The sequence below is a fragment of the Lolium perenne genome, chromosome 1, assembly GCF_019359855.2.
Source record: "Lolium perenne isolate Kyuss_39 chromosome 1, Kyuss_2.0, whole genome shotgun sequence".
Taxonomy (NCBI): Eukaryota; Viridiplantae; Streptophyta; class Magnoliopsida; order Poales; family Poaceae; genus Lolium; species Lolium perenne.
In genome coordinates, this window is record NC_067244.2 from 183,355,828 (window position 1) to 183,371,265 (window position 15,438).

Genomic DNA, 15,438 nt, shown 5'->3' on the forward strand with positions numbered 1-15,438 from the left:
AAACCCAACCTTCTCAGATCCAAACTTAGCTTACTTGGCTGTTTTGCTCGTGAGAAATGGGTGTTCTCTAAATATCAGCATCTAGTATAGAATGTTACGAAAGAATTCCGCCATACAAGATTCCACCTGCTCAACACTCCAAAATACGGGGCAGTGTACAATCTGATTACCATTTGCAATAGTTTCAAGTCTATGGTTCACAAATGTCAGTAGTTACTAATGCCGCAGTGATCAACAGATTCAAAGTCGCTATGCACTATCATAGTCCATAAACAAAACAAAACACTGAACGCTCACGTTCATGGCAAGGTTCAAATTGCTACTGTTGAAATTTACAATGAACTCACTCGTATTTACTCTTACCGACTATTGCACGAATGGCAATTGTTTCCTCCACATGCCCCATGTGTCCCACCGCTATATTTATGCGATGCATCTAAAGTTACCTCCTATTTTCCAGCAGTGGTTCAACAAGGTTCACCTGTTTTGATGGGTTTGAATCACCATCAGTAGGTTTCTTCAAAATTCCAGTAGGCTGTCCAGCCTGTCCTGGCCGGCTCTGCGCTCCCTGCAAGGAACGGAATTTAACATCTTTTAGCCTTCAATACAAAACTTCAGGAAACATAAAACTGTAAATAGACCATTTGAGCAAAAATTATCATAGAAGCCAGACTAAAGTTTATAGAATTGGTTTTGTAGAAAAAAGGCCGCAGCACAGCGTTAAATTAATATACATAGTGCTGAAGACAGCTCACATCACAAACTACACATACGCACACAGGCAGACAAAAAGAAGAGTTGGACTGAACAACAAAGCACAACTAGAGCAGAAGCGAAATGCAGCAAAATGCGGTCTATTTATGCATGACGGAATAAGTTCAAGTAAGACTGAGTTCAACAAAATTTGGCAAGTCCAACTTAAAAGCAGCACGTGTAACAAGTTCATATATCGCAAAAAATCATGGAATCTCTCAGCAAACATCCAGAGTAACGGGGGAAAGAATGCACAAAGAAATATGATGATTGTATATTTGTCTTTTGTTTTGCAAGTACATTTTTCTTCCTTTTGCTGCAATGCCCATACGATAATAATTCACACATGTCTTGCCGTATAAATAATTTACCATGGACTAGTATCATGATTTTTTAACTGAATATGTACTACTCAAATGGGTGTAGATCCCCTAAACTTTGTAACAGGACGTGTAAGAGTTCATATATGACAAAAAAATATGGAATCTCTCAGCAAACATCCAGAGTAACGAGGAACAGAATGTCCAAAGAAATATGAGGGTTAATATTTGTTTTTTGTTTTGCAAGTACTTTTTTTTCCTTTTGCTGCAATGGCCATATGATAATAATTCGTACATTATGTATGATACATATGTCTTGCTGTATAAATAATTTACCATGGACTAGTATCACGATTTTTTTAATGTATATATGTACTACTCAAAAAGGTTTAGATCCACAAGGGAGGAGAGGATTGCACAGTTTTATGCATGCTACAAATAACTGTATCAGAAATGGCACTTACTGAAGCCTTTTGAGCAGTTAATCTCCTAACTGACGGAGCCCTTGCAACGGATGATGCGGCAGCAGCAGCAGCTACACGGATTCTGCAAGGGAGATAATTCATTTTTATGCATATGATATACTCAGCAGAAGGTGAAGAATGCAGCTTGTAGCAAGTAGTTTGAACGGAGACATACCTTTTATGAACATCAACATATTCATCAGTCTCATCAACTATCTCTTCCTACAGAACCAGAAAACTCAAAATGGTGAGAAATTCAGAAGAATTTTGAATCAATATTATGAACTGCATAAATGTCTCCAATCAGAAGCCTTGGGATAGATTTCAAATACAGATGCTAGGGTTTTTTTATAAACAGTGAAAGAAAGAACCTCCAGAAATTTTTTTAAAAAAATAGACCAAGCGATCTGAGTATAAATTGTGGGCGGTTAGATGGTCAAGATAGTATATGCATGGCAAAATAGTTTTCTGCGGACAATTTTTCCAACTAGAGATAGTAACTCATAACATGGAGTCAAGAAGATAAGACCATTTAACTCTGTTTGTGGAACTAAGTGTGCTGCCTGATCCCTATTTGTCGGTATGTATTATCTAGTGCAAATACAAATTTCTGTCAGTGTTTGGCCATATGCAAAGTCTACAGCTGTGCAGAAACTACGTAAACAGAGTCCATGATTACTTCAAAGAGCCATAGCATAACTGGGTTGTCGCAAGTCAGAAATAGTTAGCACTTGTTACATTTTAAAATTTGACTACAAAAATCAACGAACTGTAGTAGACATGGTTCCTAAATCATCTCATAATTTGCCACATTTCCCAGCTTTCCAGCACAACTACAACAGAAAATGCAAGATTAAGCTGAAGGAAACATGGACCGTTCAGGTACATGCTTTCAATATACTGGAACAGAGTATTTTTTTCTGCTCATAAACCACATATCCAACTGTCCAAGATACACCAGGAAAAAGAGACAATGCTACATTCCAAAGAAGAACAAATGATCCTGCTTACAGCTTACCTGCAATAGTTCTTCAAATACGTCTTCAAGTGTGATGATACCAATGACCTCGCCTTCCTCTATATCCTCTGAAGACCGTGCCACAGGTTTGTTTCCATTGACCTGTCTGCTCTGTGGAGCTTCAATGTCAACAACCACACTTTCCATCCTTTCTTCAGCATTGGAGAGTAAAGGTGCAGTCAGCTGTGATTCTCCATCTACTTCCCTGTTTGGTTCAGTTTTGTCAGGACCTGGAAGGTTCTTGGGTTTAGCCTTCACAACAGCAGCCATATGGCTACTCCCTTTCTGAAACTCGTTCAATATATCATACAGGGGCATGTCCGCAGGAACCCTGGAAACAGTATATAATGATCCATGTTTGTCAAACTAGTTAGGAAGCATTAATACACCAAAGGAGATGCTTCGAACCATGAACTACTGTAACAATCGTACATTAACTAATTGTATTTCAACTGCTGGAACAGTTGTATTACAGATTGAGACAGATTCTGAAGTACATAATAGAACTGTTGTATACCTTGGAATCCTTCTAATGGAAACTGCACTAACTGGTGTCTCTGTTTCAGCACGAACTGTCAGAAGACTTTTCACCTAGTTAAGTTCAAAATGATTATGAGTTAGCGAAGTACATGCACAATAAATCAATCAGTACTACAGCATGGCATCATTGGCACCTACCAACAGGAGCCCAATAACATTTCTGGGGTTTCCCGAATATACAGGCACCCGGCTGTGGCCCCTGGCAAGAATTTTACCAATTGCTTCCCTGCAGACACAAGTAAATAACAAGATTGGCATGCCAAATATTGTGTCTTACAGAAACTGCTGGAATTAAAATACGTACAAGTTTTTTTCAATCAGTAAGATGGCGCTCTAGATATACCGTAAATTTTAATTAATCATTACACAGATTTTGTCATATATAAGTCGACTAAGTTGCACTTAATGAAACTTAAAGTTGCACCCCAAAAATGTATGCAACATTAGGAGCAGAACTGCAGCAGATTGTGTATTCTAAGTTTAGATCCACAAATAGATAAAGCAGCAAATTGCTGTCAGGAGATATAGCATGGACTTGAACCTTTGAACATCGGAACGGAAATACAAAATGACAACCAGATATCATAAACTGCTCATTGCAACCTTTCAGGTGAAGGAACTAAACAGTAAGTGAATCTGTATCTGATATGTTTCAAACTAACTTTGTTCATTGCAGTTAATGCATACATCATGAACATGCCACACCACTCTATCACCGGAACCAAAATTATATACACAATGGCACAAATTCACAGAAGGACAACAAGAACAACAAAGTAGGAGAGCAAATAAAGAGGATCACAAAGAGTCACAAAAAAATATAGCATGAAAAATAGCTACTCCCTCCAATCCATAATAAGTGTCAGCACTTAGTACAAAATTGACACTTATTATGGATCGGAGGGAGTAATAAAGAACATGAGTACTAAGGGTAACTATTATTTTTACCAATCCAGCTTGGAGTCCACATCTAATGAGAAAGTTGATTCAATAGGTGTCATAGCTTCTTGGGCAGTCTGCAAACAGAAATATAATAATGAGATTTCTGCCAAACCAAAATTAAATAATGCAAGCTTTCAAATTCCCATTTCAACCAAGCTTTTCTCTGCTGGCACTGTTTTGTTAAAACAAAACTACCATCCACTCTGCTTCCTTCAACGAGTCTGTACTCTCATACATAATGAAATTAAAGCACCTAGTTCTGAATGCAACACAGCAAAAACATGTTGATTGCTCAAGACTTGTGACAAAGATTAAACTATTTCCAAATGAGTAGCATGATGTGAAGCTGAAAGGCCTTAACTAAACTAAGCAAATATAGGAAGAACGGTACTCCCTCCATCCCAAAATGTAAGGCGCCTAAGCTTTAGTCAAAAGTCAACATATTTTAAGTTTGACCAAATTTATACGTGAAAATATAAACATTCACAATGCCAAATCAATATCAATAGATTCACCAGAAAGTATAGCTTCTCAAAATGTCCATTTGACATTGTAGATATCCATATTTTTTCTTATAAACTTGGTCAAACTTAGAAGATGTTGACTTTTGGCTAAAGCTTAGGCGCCTTACATTTTGGGAGGGAGGGAGTATAAAGCATGAAAAATATCAAAGCCCCGTACATGCAAAATCACTGGAGAAACTAGCCTAAATGTAGGAGATAAAAGACGAAGGGAATCATAGCTCAGTTTTTCTTAATCTCCCCCAAATGCAGGAGGCAGCCAGTCACATACTGAAAATGATAAGTGAAGCAACATCTAACTTTGTACAAGTTCATGTGATAGCTAGTGCTGCCTTCAGATTATCTTTATGCATTATAAATACAAGTAGCGGGCAAATTGCGAACATATGTACACCTTTTCAGTCAAGTCCAATGCTCCACTTATGATTGTAGTTTCATCGTGGGTAAGCTCTCCACCCTTACCAGCCTGCCATGGCACACACATTTGACTGAGAGGTAATCTAGATAGATGTTAACTTCTGAAGGAGTTACATGTTAAGATCATGTTACCTCTTTACTATGGATGGAAACAAGGGCTTTCAATTGAGCTCGCCTAAAAAGTGCAGATTCATTATGCCCAAGAGCGCAGTCTAGGAGCTGGGATAAAATAAAATCTCAACTTCTTCAATAACCAATTCAAAAGTCAAATCAATTAAAAAATTCAATCTCAGAAAAAAAGAGTATAAAAACAAAACTAATTCACATACTATTCTAGAGTATGCAATATAGTTGTAGTCGGTTTGTTCTAAGAACATACTATATTAACAAGAGAATCAACTTGCCACGATCCCATCAGCATATCAAAACTTGCATCAAAATTCTGTACTGAATTGTTGAAAGGTATTAAATACGAATTTCAAATCGCAGGAGTTTTACATGTTTCTTTAGCTAATCATGCATGGCTCTTATGAACAGAAACCTCAGTACAGATACAACAAAGGGCATTGATTAACCTACTCTCAGCCGATACTAAGGGTCAGTTTGTGAGAGCCTATTGTGTAGAGTTTATAGGGAATAATTGTGTTATCCCACAGGACTGTCAGGACCCTCACACCCTTTACGTATAGTGCTTGGTTACAATCGGAATTGAACTCTAGCACGGAACCAAACTCCAACTGGACCCTATTACTAGCTCCAACTATATTGCCTGATAGAATCTTCATAATCTGCGCTTCGTAAGATAAGCTTTTCAGATTCTATGCAACTAATTAGGGAGCACCAAATTTGAATGAGTCATGTAAATTTTCTGATTTACCTTCCCAATAGGGTATGATATAGGATAGCACAGGATCATGAGGATGCGTACAAGCCATACAAAGTTAGCGCCCACCGCCAACCCATACCTTGTACAGATTGCTTGAGGTATAACCTGGTGTCAAAATCAGAAAAAATCAATTTGACCATCTTTGACACTGTATAGGAAATAATAATATTTGGAATAAAGTACCTCTCCAAAAGCAAGAACAAATGTCACTGACAAGACAACAGCAACAACCGGATGAAATATCCTGTCAAGAAATATAGGAAGCGCCTGCAAAGGCCACAAACGAATGAGTTACTGGCTAAAGGAAGCATAATGCAAAAGATAAAGAAAAGGGCATTTCTCTAACTACCAATGGATGTACGATTCTGAAATAAAGTTGATGCTGGAAACAAGTACTGCATGTCATCTACACTAGGAGTAAGAACTACGCAAGAAAGTTTGAAAACATTGATGCAAGGATACTTTGTGCATGGCTGGAAGAAGAAAATACCCTCAAGACAAACAAGGAAGCCAAAAAGGCAAGAATGCACTTAGAAGCTAGCCCTTATATATTGACTTGCTGGTGTTTTACCTCATACCATTTGCTTCCAATTTGCAAAAACAAGCCTCTTTCACGTAAAATGAAAAAAAAAAATAGATGGTAGCATATCAACTCCATCACAAAGGAAAAGGATGATATCACTGGCAGCTTCATGGGAAAATTTATAGTGGACGCAATAAGCATGATAGTGAATCACATCTAAACTTCACCAAGGTACTATAACGTAGAAGTACAGCCGCTTCTCTGCAATTTTAAAGGTACAATCAATGTAAAATGGTGCTGCATCCAGGTGCAGATCAGAATTACCGTGTATCAGCAGTGTGGGAGTTACTCTACTTAGAACCTCTGTTTTAGAACTCATTAAGTAATCGCCAGAAAAATGATTTGTTGAAGTGCTCTCTAGTGGTTCAGTTTTGTCTCTATTGGTATGAAGATCGTCTCATAGCATGTTTACCATACCAGTATATGATCATCAGAATCATAGTTTAAAACTCCGGATATATAGACAACATTCTCTTCAGACATACACACTTATTAATAGCAGACTATGTTTGCCCATGTACTGATGTATAGTGAAATGTAGTGCAATAAGATATAAAGTTGCAACAAAAATACCATACCTCCATGGCAACAGCATTACATAGTAGCAGGGTGACAAGAAGCTGGTGCTGCTTTTGAACAACTGGAAGGATAGTAGCTGCAGCAAACAAAGCACATAAGTTAACCAGAAAATGAACAGCAACAAAACCCTCGATCGAATATTATATTGCAGGATTACAAAAGAGGAAAAGTGATAGTGGCATTAGGCAAACATTCAGAACTGACATGCTTAAAGAGGTGACACTTAACCAGTAACACGTGTATCTCCACTGCCGTTTCACGTGAAACTTCGTAACACGAAGATCTGAGATGTCTCATGAAAGATTATACAAACTCAGAGCATATCAGAAGGATAAACAAAAGCACCAAAACATACAGAATACACCACGTGTTTCAAAAGCCATAGTCGCGACACCTTCAGAAACAAACGTGGCAGATCAAGGGAGATCCATGCGGACATCTTTCTGATATCCACTGGACTAAAGTATCATTAGATCATTTCATATCTTTCCACGTAAGAGGTGAATCTTACATAAAGCCAAATCCCACACGCACCGCTTTTTTTTCTTACAAACTTTTTGGGTTCCATTCCACAACACTTATAGCAGCATGGCAGCATGGGTAACGAATTATTATTACTGTGATGAACGGGGAAATTTGAGATGCGCACGAACAGCTATGGTGGGAGCCATTAAATCCTTCGGATTCGTAACGAAACAGCAACAGCGCCTCCAATTTTGGAAGCAGCAGAGGAAAATAACAGCAGACGATTCAGTAATGGTACTCCCAATCCCCAACGTAACATAGCACGATGCCTCACAAACGTCACTCCCAACACCGCAAATAGATCGAGCACAAGTAGGGGGGGGGAGGATGAGGGGAGGTTGGGGGTTCGGATCAGACCAGCCTGCGCCTTCTCGGAGTCGGTGCCGCTGCGCTGGAGGATCTCCAGCTCGACGAGGCCGAGCGACATGAGGCCGAGGGTGAGGCCCGACATGATCCCGGCGAAGAGCACCAGGAAGCAGGAGATGCCGGCGTAGGCCCACCACTCGAGCGACCCGAATGCCGTGTCGTCCCCCTGCACGAGCAGGGCCGCCACGCTGACCCCGGCCGCCGCAGCGGCGCTCGACGCCGGGCGCGCCGTCGCCGCCACGGCCCGCACCGCCGCGGCCAGGCTCGCGCCCCTCGTGCTCCCCGCCGCCGCCATCGCGCCCGCCGCACCGCACCGCACCGCACCGATGTGTCAGAGCCAAAGCCCCACCGTCCGAGATGTGCTGGCGCCAGGCACCATATAAGGATGCGGGCGAGCGAGAGGAGGAAGGCGACAAGGCCACCAGGACGAGGCGTGGGAGCCGTTGGATGCGAGCGCGGCGGGGCGGTGGTGGCCGTCGATCGGACGCCTGGCGACGTGGCGGTGGGGCCACCTGTCCCCGCCTTCGGATCCCCCTGCGGCCGGGCAGTGCACGACTTTGGCGTTTTGGACCGTGGACTCGGGAAATTGGAGGTGGTTGAGAACGTGACTGCTGCATTGAGCATTTTGGGCTTTTTTATAGCCGTAAACGGCATGAATAAAGAGGGCTTTACGATGCCCAAGTTTGATGCGATTGTCGTACTACTTGTACTTGCGTTGATGTGCTGATTCAGTAGGTTAGTGGAGTATGAAATACAATAATGCAAAAACTAGCGAGAGGCCGCGTTTAGAAATGCTCCATACAACCTCCGTTTATAAATAAGTGTAGGTTTGTTCTAAGTTAAATGTTATTAAGTTTGACCAATTTTTTAAAAAAATATCGATGTTTATGATACTAAAGTTCGCTAGATTCATCTTAAAATATAGTTTTCTTTCGATTTGGCTGACGAATCGTTTACGTATGTATATAGGCTAGTCGACATCCCAAACACATTGCGGCATGGGCCATAAGAGAAACACCTTACTACCATCCTCTTATCATTTTCTTATTACAGAACTTATGACATGGATCATCTTTTTGACAAAACTGATAACTTTCATAGCGAACAAAATTTAAGCCACGGAACATGGAACAAAAAATTATAGTATATAGAAATACCATGTTAGATACAACCGTTCAAGTTCCATCCCAAACATTGAAGAGATCATTTCGAGATTTATAAAAGATGCATAATATCAAAAAGGAGATTTATGCATAACTTGGAGAAGTTTCATAGTTTCATATAGAATTCATGCATGTTTATTTCATGTTTTAGTGAACATTCACACAGATTCATATCAAGACAATAGATCCATATGAGATTCACACACACAGCATAGAAGACTCAAGAGAAATGAAAACAAATTCAATCAGCATACATACAGATTTCGATTCACGGCAGGATTCATACAAAAAGGAAGTCACGAACAAGAAACACATATCGTAACCTGCATGAAATCACACGAGATTCTGAAGATGCATGGAAGAATAAATTAAAGAAACACAAAGAAGAAAACGGATGTTTCAGCCCAGATCTGCCCCTCAATGCCCAAGTCCGGTGTTGGCGTGGCCGACCACGCTACTACTGAGATGGTCAGGCGAGCATGGTAGAGCCCATCATCGCCTCGAAGGGCGGGAGAATGAGGAGGGGCGTGTGGTTGGCGACATTCGCCTTGGGGCGCTCGAGGAGGCGGGCCTATGTGAGCATGTTGTGTATCCTCGGAGGGCGAGATGAGGAGGCGGGAGCAACGTGTGGTCATCGTTATCGGCTTGGAGTGTGAGCCACCACGAAGAGAGAGAGAGAGAGAGAGAGAGAGAGAGAGAGAGAGAGAGAGAGAGAGAGAGAGAGTAGGGGTTGTTTGGTGGCGTCTACGACCCCCTTCTTTTGGGCTTATGCTTATAAAGAAGTAAGCTTATGAAAACCGGTGGGGAGGAGCTGCGGTGGGGAGGAGCTCCCAAAAACTCTTGGTCCCCTTCTTTTTGAGCTGATGGGGTTTAGGGTCATGAGATGTGTTATGTCTATATTACCCTTGTTAGTCAATAATAAATGAATATGGTGTATGTATGACAATTTACTAGCTGCAAATCATCTAGAAATGAGCCCACAAAATTACAACCTCAAATCAACAAGTGCAAATTCATCCGTCAGATTTTTGCACGCGTACATATTGTCCTTGGCTAACTATTAGCTTTTGTTGCAAGTTAATGCAAGACCTAACAGCCAGTAGTAGTGAAAGCACAGCTAACACAACATTCGGATGATAAACATCTTTTGTACCAAGCGCGAGATGCAAGAAGAACGAGTCTAGCTGCAGTCTGCAGAACTGATCGACCGGTAAGATGGATGTGGAGCATGACCGCAAGTAGTTTTCTTTGAGATGCAAGGAGAGCAAGATGTCGACGGGGATCTGTTGGGAGAGCTGCAGGACGAGCATGAGGTCGTCCGTGATGTCCACGGTCGGCGGAGCACAACAAGTCGGCGCGGGGTGGAGTAGACGGTCGCCGGCGGGGTAAGGAAGAGCGGGAAACCAAGCCCGGGCGAGCAGGTGTGCGACCAGTGCGGCCCGCACAGGGCCCCAAGTTTTTTGGGGCCCCAAATTCGGTCCATCACGGGATAGAGGCCCACTGACCAGCGGAAGATTTTTCCCAAGGAACGGTCGCAAATTCGGTACACTCACTCCGAAACAGATATTTTTGGTGTAACAAGCCCATTTTGAGCCCATTCTAGTTTTTGGCCGGTAAAAATAACAATGTCACAACCAAGTTTCGATATGGGGATCTCGCAGTTCATCTGGGCAAGAGAGGTTGATCTAACCAACTCTGCTTGCTTGTTTTCGTGATGCAGTAGCTTATTTATTTTTAAATGCAGAGCTATCTCTAATAGATTAACCAGGGGCAAGTTAGGTCTATTTTTTTATTTGGCACAGGGCCCCAAATTTTGCCGGCCCAGCCCCGCGGGAAGCATACATGTTCAGCTGGTGGGAGGCTTGGGAAGGAAGAGGACGGACAATAGGCAGAGCTTGGGGCCGGCCGACGGCGACGCTATGGCACGCACGAGAGATGAGGGGGAGAACGCGAGGTAAAAAAGATGAAAACCAGTTCAGATCTGCGGTGGCATGTCTGATGTAATATGCAGGAAAAATAGGGGTATTCTTCCATACCTATTTAGGGTTACTGTTGAAAAGCTCGGGAAGCTGCCCTCCGGACGCTTCTTCGGGCCGTTTAAATTGCACTATAAACCCAACTAGCGGTAGGGAGAAGCTTTCCATAAGTAGACACTTTTTTTGGGCTTCTCCGGTGGAAAATATATAAGCAACTCTAGAAGCTCAAAAGAAGGGGTCGTATACAGGTTGGGGGCTAGGAAATGAAGTTTACAAGAGCAGGGTTAGAAATGCAAACTTAGCAGCACGAAGCTCCAACAGATATTTGATGGTCGAGATATAACCGGATTGGGGTTTGGGGGATTAATCAACAAACGGAGTGATAAGAAAGTTAATAGTTGGGTGAGGGAGATCAGTGAATGCAAAGATGCATGCAACTATTCTTCCTAACGCTAGCAGGCCAGCACTCTGAGCGTGTCCAACCCATGGAGGAATCGCTGCATTGTCAAAAAATGTTCTTATAAATTACTCCCTCTATCCCAATATAAATTTCTTAGTTCGTTTTACGTAGCTTATTTTGGGATGTAGGAAGTACTCCTATTTGTTGCTGATCTAAGTGTCATAGGAACATACAACTACAGAACAAGCCCTCCGTTTGGAGGGAAAAACCATATTAGTCCCGGCCGCGTTATGAACCGGGACAAATGTGAGCTATAGTCTCGGTTCGAGTGGCGAGAATGCGCACAGAGCCATCCTTCCCTTTAGTCTCGGTTCAGTTTATAGATTTATTCCCGGTTGGAGATACCAATTGGGACTAGAGGGTTTGCGGTCTGCCACACCATGCCACGAGCCCCTTTAGTCTCGGTTGGTATATCCAACTGGGACTAAAGATCTAGCCCTATATATACAAGTGCCATGCTCAATCTTGTGAGCCACACACTTACCTATTTTCACTTCTTAGCACAAGAGGTGTATGTTTCTTTGCTTTCCCTTCTCATGCACAAGAGGTGGTCGATGAAATGCCTAAGAGCATGATGCCACTTGAGTTCACACAAAAAAATACGATATGAAGCGCTCAAGCCACACTTAAGCTTTCTCCTCTTTTTTTCCTTGTCGGTCGAGGTTAACAACTTTATCCTTTCATCCGACATTGATAAAATGCATGTGTCGATGTACATCGCTTCACTATTCATGATATTCTGTAATGGTTTTTGATAAACTTAATTACATAATGCAGATGGACCGGCAAGTTCACTGCGGGCCCAGATTTTTTTATCAGTGTGGCTGAGGAAAACAAACGGGGAGGTTTTATGTATTGTCCATGTGTTGTCTGTCAGAATAAGAAGGATTATTCTTCCTCGACAACACTTCACACCCACATGATGCGGTTCGGTTCATGCCCAGTTACAATTGTTGGACCAAGCACGGAAAAAGAGGGTTATGATGGAAGACAGAGAAACGGTCATTTTCTCTGCCGCGGCAGAGAAACGGGCATGCCCTGCGCCTGACGCGTGGAGGACTTTAGTCCCGGTTGGTGACCCCTCCCCCCCAGGCGCCCATGCACAACCATGTGGATGATCTTTAGTCCTGGTTTACAAGACAACTGAGACTAAAGGGGAGGGCTTTAGTCCCGATTGCTTGGTTCTAGTTGCACATCCGGGACTAAAACCCCTTACCAACCACGACTAAAGACCCGTTTTCTAGTAGTGATAATTAAATGGAATTGATGCAATAACATGTTTTCTTATTGATATTTTTACTTGTTATTTCTATTTCGAATCGCAGCAATTTCGCACAACGTGGCAACCAATTGGCATGTACGCTGTTGACGGTTCAGAATCAGCAAAGCCTTAGCCCCAGCGCCCTGGTTTGGCACTACTCCACCTATTCTTTGCAGAAAAAATAAAGCTGGCTTTTCAATTTCCAAACTTTGTAATCTTAGATACGTGAAATTTCTAAAATCGGATTTCTGAAAGTTCCAAAATTATCAAAATATGAAAGTTTAAAATTCAGATTTGTTTGGATTTTCTGAAATTGGTGAAAGTGATAAAAGTTTGGCCTCTCGTTTGACTTTCTAGAAGAGGAAAAAACCCATCTTGCCAGAAAGTGACCGATAGTTCCTTCTTCTACGGGTGAACGTCAAATAATGTTCCTAATAAACTACTAATAGGACATGATTAAATGAACTAAGTGTCTTAGCACATGATTAAATGAAGTTGATGCAACAATATATTTCCCTATTAGTACTTGTTATTTCAAACGCAGCAACTTCACTCAACATGGCAACCAATTGACATGGGCGCTGCTGATGGGAAAATTAAATATAGCTTCGAACCTTGGATAGTTTTTCTTGAGGAACTTTTTTTTTTTATTTTCAAAGGGGGTAAAGCCGTTACACCATGGTAGAGCTGAGACAGGGAAGAAAAAAGGAAAAACAAGTAAGGAAAAACACGGCGGGGGGGGGGGGGGGGGGGGGGTACCAATCCCTGACATGAGCACGCAGGGCTACAGGGAACCTGCCAGACCAAAGCACGGCATCGTCGTGGCACGTTAGAGGAACCTTGGATCGTTTTATTGACAAACAGAAACCGTGCGGTGCTCCTTCTGTGCTACAGTCATGCAGAATGCTAGAGGATGGGTCTTCCTGATCTTCCTTGAAGAATACAAAACCTCGTATAAACGTCCACAGTTCTACTATGTACTGAAGGAAACCGACAAGAGAGAATCTCGGAACAGGGTAAACACATCCATTCAGACATAATAAATAGCTAGCCAGATCTTACATTTCACGCGCGGAGGCACGCTCCTTGATAATCCTACCTGGAAATTATACTACTATACACCAAGATGGATCGATCCACGTAGTAGTGCTAGCTAGGTAGAGGAAGATAGATGCAGGCAGTGCTAAGCTGGGTAACTAAGGCAGAGGGCATCAGTGGCAGCCAGTTAGAGTACTGCAGTGCGTTCGTAGCTTCTTGGCTTGAATCAGAAGAATGTGACGGTGAGGCTGACGCCGAGCAGCGCGGCGTAGGACACAGCGACGAGGACGTAGTCGAAGACGAGGTTGACGGCGCAGTTCCCCATGGTGACGACCGCAGCCCGGCTAACGACGTAGCAGAGGAAGCCGACGTTGATGGCCCCGATGAGGTGCGCTAGGGCGGCGAGGCACCGGCCCAGCCTGACGAGCGATCCCGCTACGGCCACGTCGGCCGCAGCGGCAAGCACCGCCTGCACCACCCCCATGAGCACCAGATTCAGAGCCGTCCCGCGCAGGCCCAGCGCCTCCGCCTCTGTTGCCGCCTCGCATCCCTGCGCCTCGGGCGCCGGCGCCGGCGCCGCTTGCTCCATGCTCTGCGTTCATGGGTACCGACCGGTTAAATTAGTACCGTCGATTGGCCGGTAAAAACCGGCGGAGGGAGGTGGAGGATTTTGAGTTCGTAACGGTACGTACGTGGCGTACATGTGCGTGGAAGTCGCCGGGGTTGAACATGGTGGCGGCGACGAGGGCAATGGCGGCCATCGCCAAGCCGAGGATGATGTTGGCCCTCGCCACCGCGCGCACGGCCCTCACAGCACCACCCGCAGCCGCGCCCGCCGGATGCATCCTCCTCGATCTGCTCCTCCTTCCCTTCTCGACTGGAGCTCGCAATGGATGAGGTGATAACACAGCTAGCTAGCTCTCTCTCAAGAGTAAGGCAGGGATGATTTGGCTGGGCAAGTAGGTATATACGCAGTGCAGATAGGAACATGATGGATGTATGGCTATGGCGACGATCGGAAACCACGGCGAAGTTGCAGCTGGAGACTGATCGAGAAGCGCGTATACCACCTTTGGCAATGGATCGATGCACAGAAATGTGAGTGCAGCTCAACACCTACAAACACAAGGACATGCATATGCATGCCCTTCTTCAGCGCGCAGGTGCCAACTGCTCATGTCTGTATTCTCAAGTCCAAATTAATTTACAGTGTAAAAATAGCTCTCTTGCAACACCCCGCACGAAAGTGCAGGTTGCACACATTTGGAAACCCGGCCCATCTTTGTGCTTGTCGTCTCACATCTCCATCTCTCTCTCGTACGGTGCGACCGTGTGAGTACAATCTTAATTTCTTTCCGTGTAACATGCACTGCATGGTAAAACTATGATCAAAACTAAAACTTGAAGATTTAACCATTCCCCTAAAACTCGAAAGATCTCTCCAATTCCATACCCCTTTTATAACTTTAATTAACTGCGAAGGCGTACGAAACGACCTGAGCCCTTGATACGTTTGAGCCTGGGGGAGTAGGTGTGAGAAGCAGAAGCCAAATATAAACTTTGACCACTAATTTCTACTATAATATATTATAAAGCACATTAATAATATTAAATTCCGAAAATACT

The 15,438-nt window shown here is 43.2% G+C and overlaps 2 protein-coding genes across 4 annotated transcripts; both read right to left on the reverse strand.

Moving 5' to 3' along the window:
* Positions 1–144: 144 nt before the first annotated feature.
* LOC127315222 (DUF21 domain-containing protein At4g14240) lies at positions 145–8,259 on the reverse strand. Of its 2 annotated transcripts, XM_051345736.2 has the most exons (13): positions 7,906–8,254; positions 7,023–7,099; positions 6,045–6,128; positions 5,853–5,966; positions 5,108–5,194; positions 4,953–5,024; positions 4,044–4,111; positions 3,234–3,321; positions 3,073–3,146; positions 2,556–2,886; positions 1,713–1,759; positions 1,538–1,619; positions 145–568 (listed from the first exon to the last, which is right to left on the reverse strand). In XM_051345736.2, exons 1-13 carry the CDS (start codon positions 8,207–8,209, stop codon positions 443–445), a joined length of 1,554 nt encoding a protein of 517 aa, XP_051201696.1. In that variant the 5' UTR covers positions 8,210–8,254; the 3' UTR covers positions 145–442. The 2 variants fall into 2 exon arrangements, with proteins under 2 accessions (XP_051201696.1, XP_051201690.1); XM_051345730.2 differs by having other exon boundaries at positions 1,538–1,759; positions 7,906–8,259.
* Positions 8,260–13,783: 5,524 nt separating this feature from the next.
* Positions 13,784–14,866, reverse strand: LOC127306400 (uncharacterized). Of its 2 annotated transcripts, none has more exons than XM_051337127.2 (2): positions 14,514–14,866; positions 13,784–14,404 (listed from the first exon to the last, which is right to left on the reverse strand). In XM_051337127.2, exons 1-2 carry the CDS (start codon positions 14,655–14,657, stop codon positions 14,039–14,041), a joined length of 510 nt encoding a protein of 169 aa, XP_051193087.1. In that variant the 5' UTR covers positions 14,658–14,866; the 3' UTR covers positions 13,784–14,038. The 2 variants fall into 2 exon arrangements, with proteins under 2 accessions (XP_051193087.1, XP_051193027.1); XM_051337067.2 differs by having other exon boundaries at positions 14,505–14,865.
* Between the last annotated feature and the right edge of the window lie 572 nt (positions 14,867–15,438).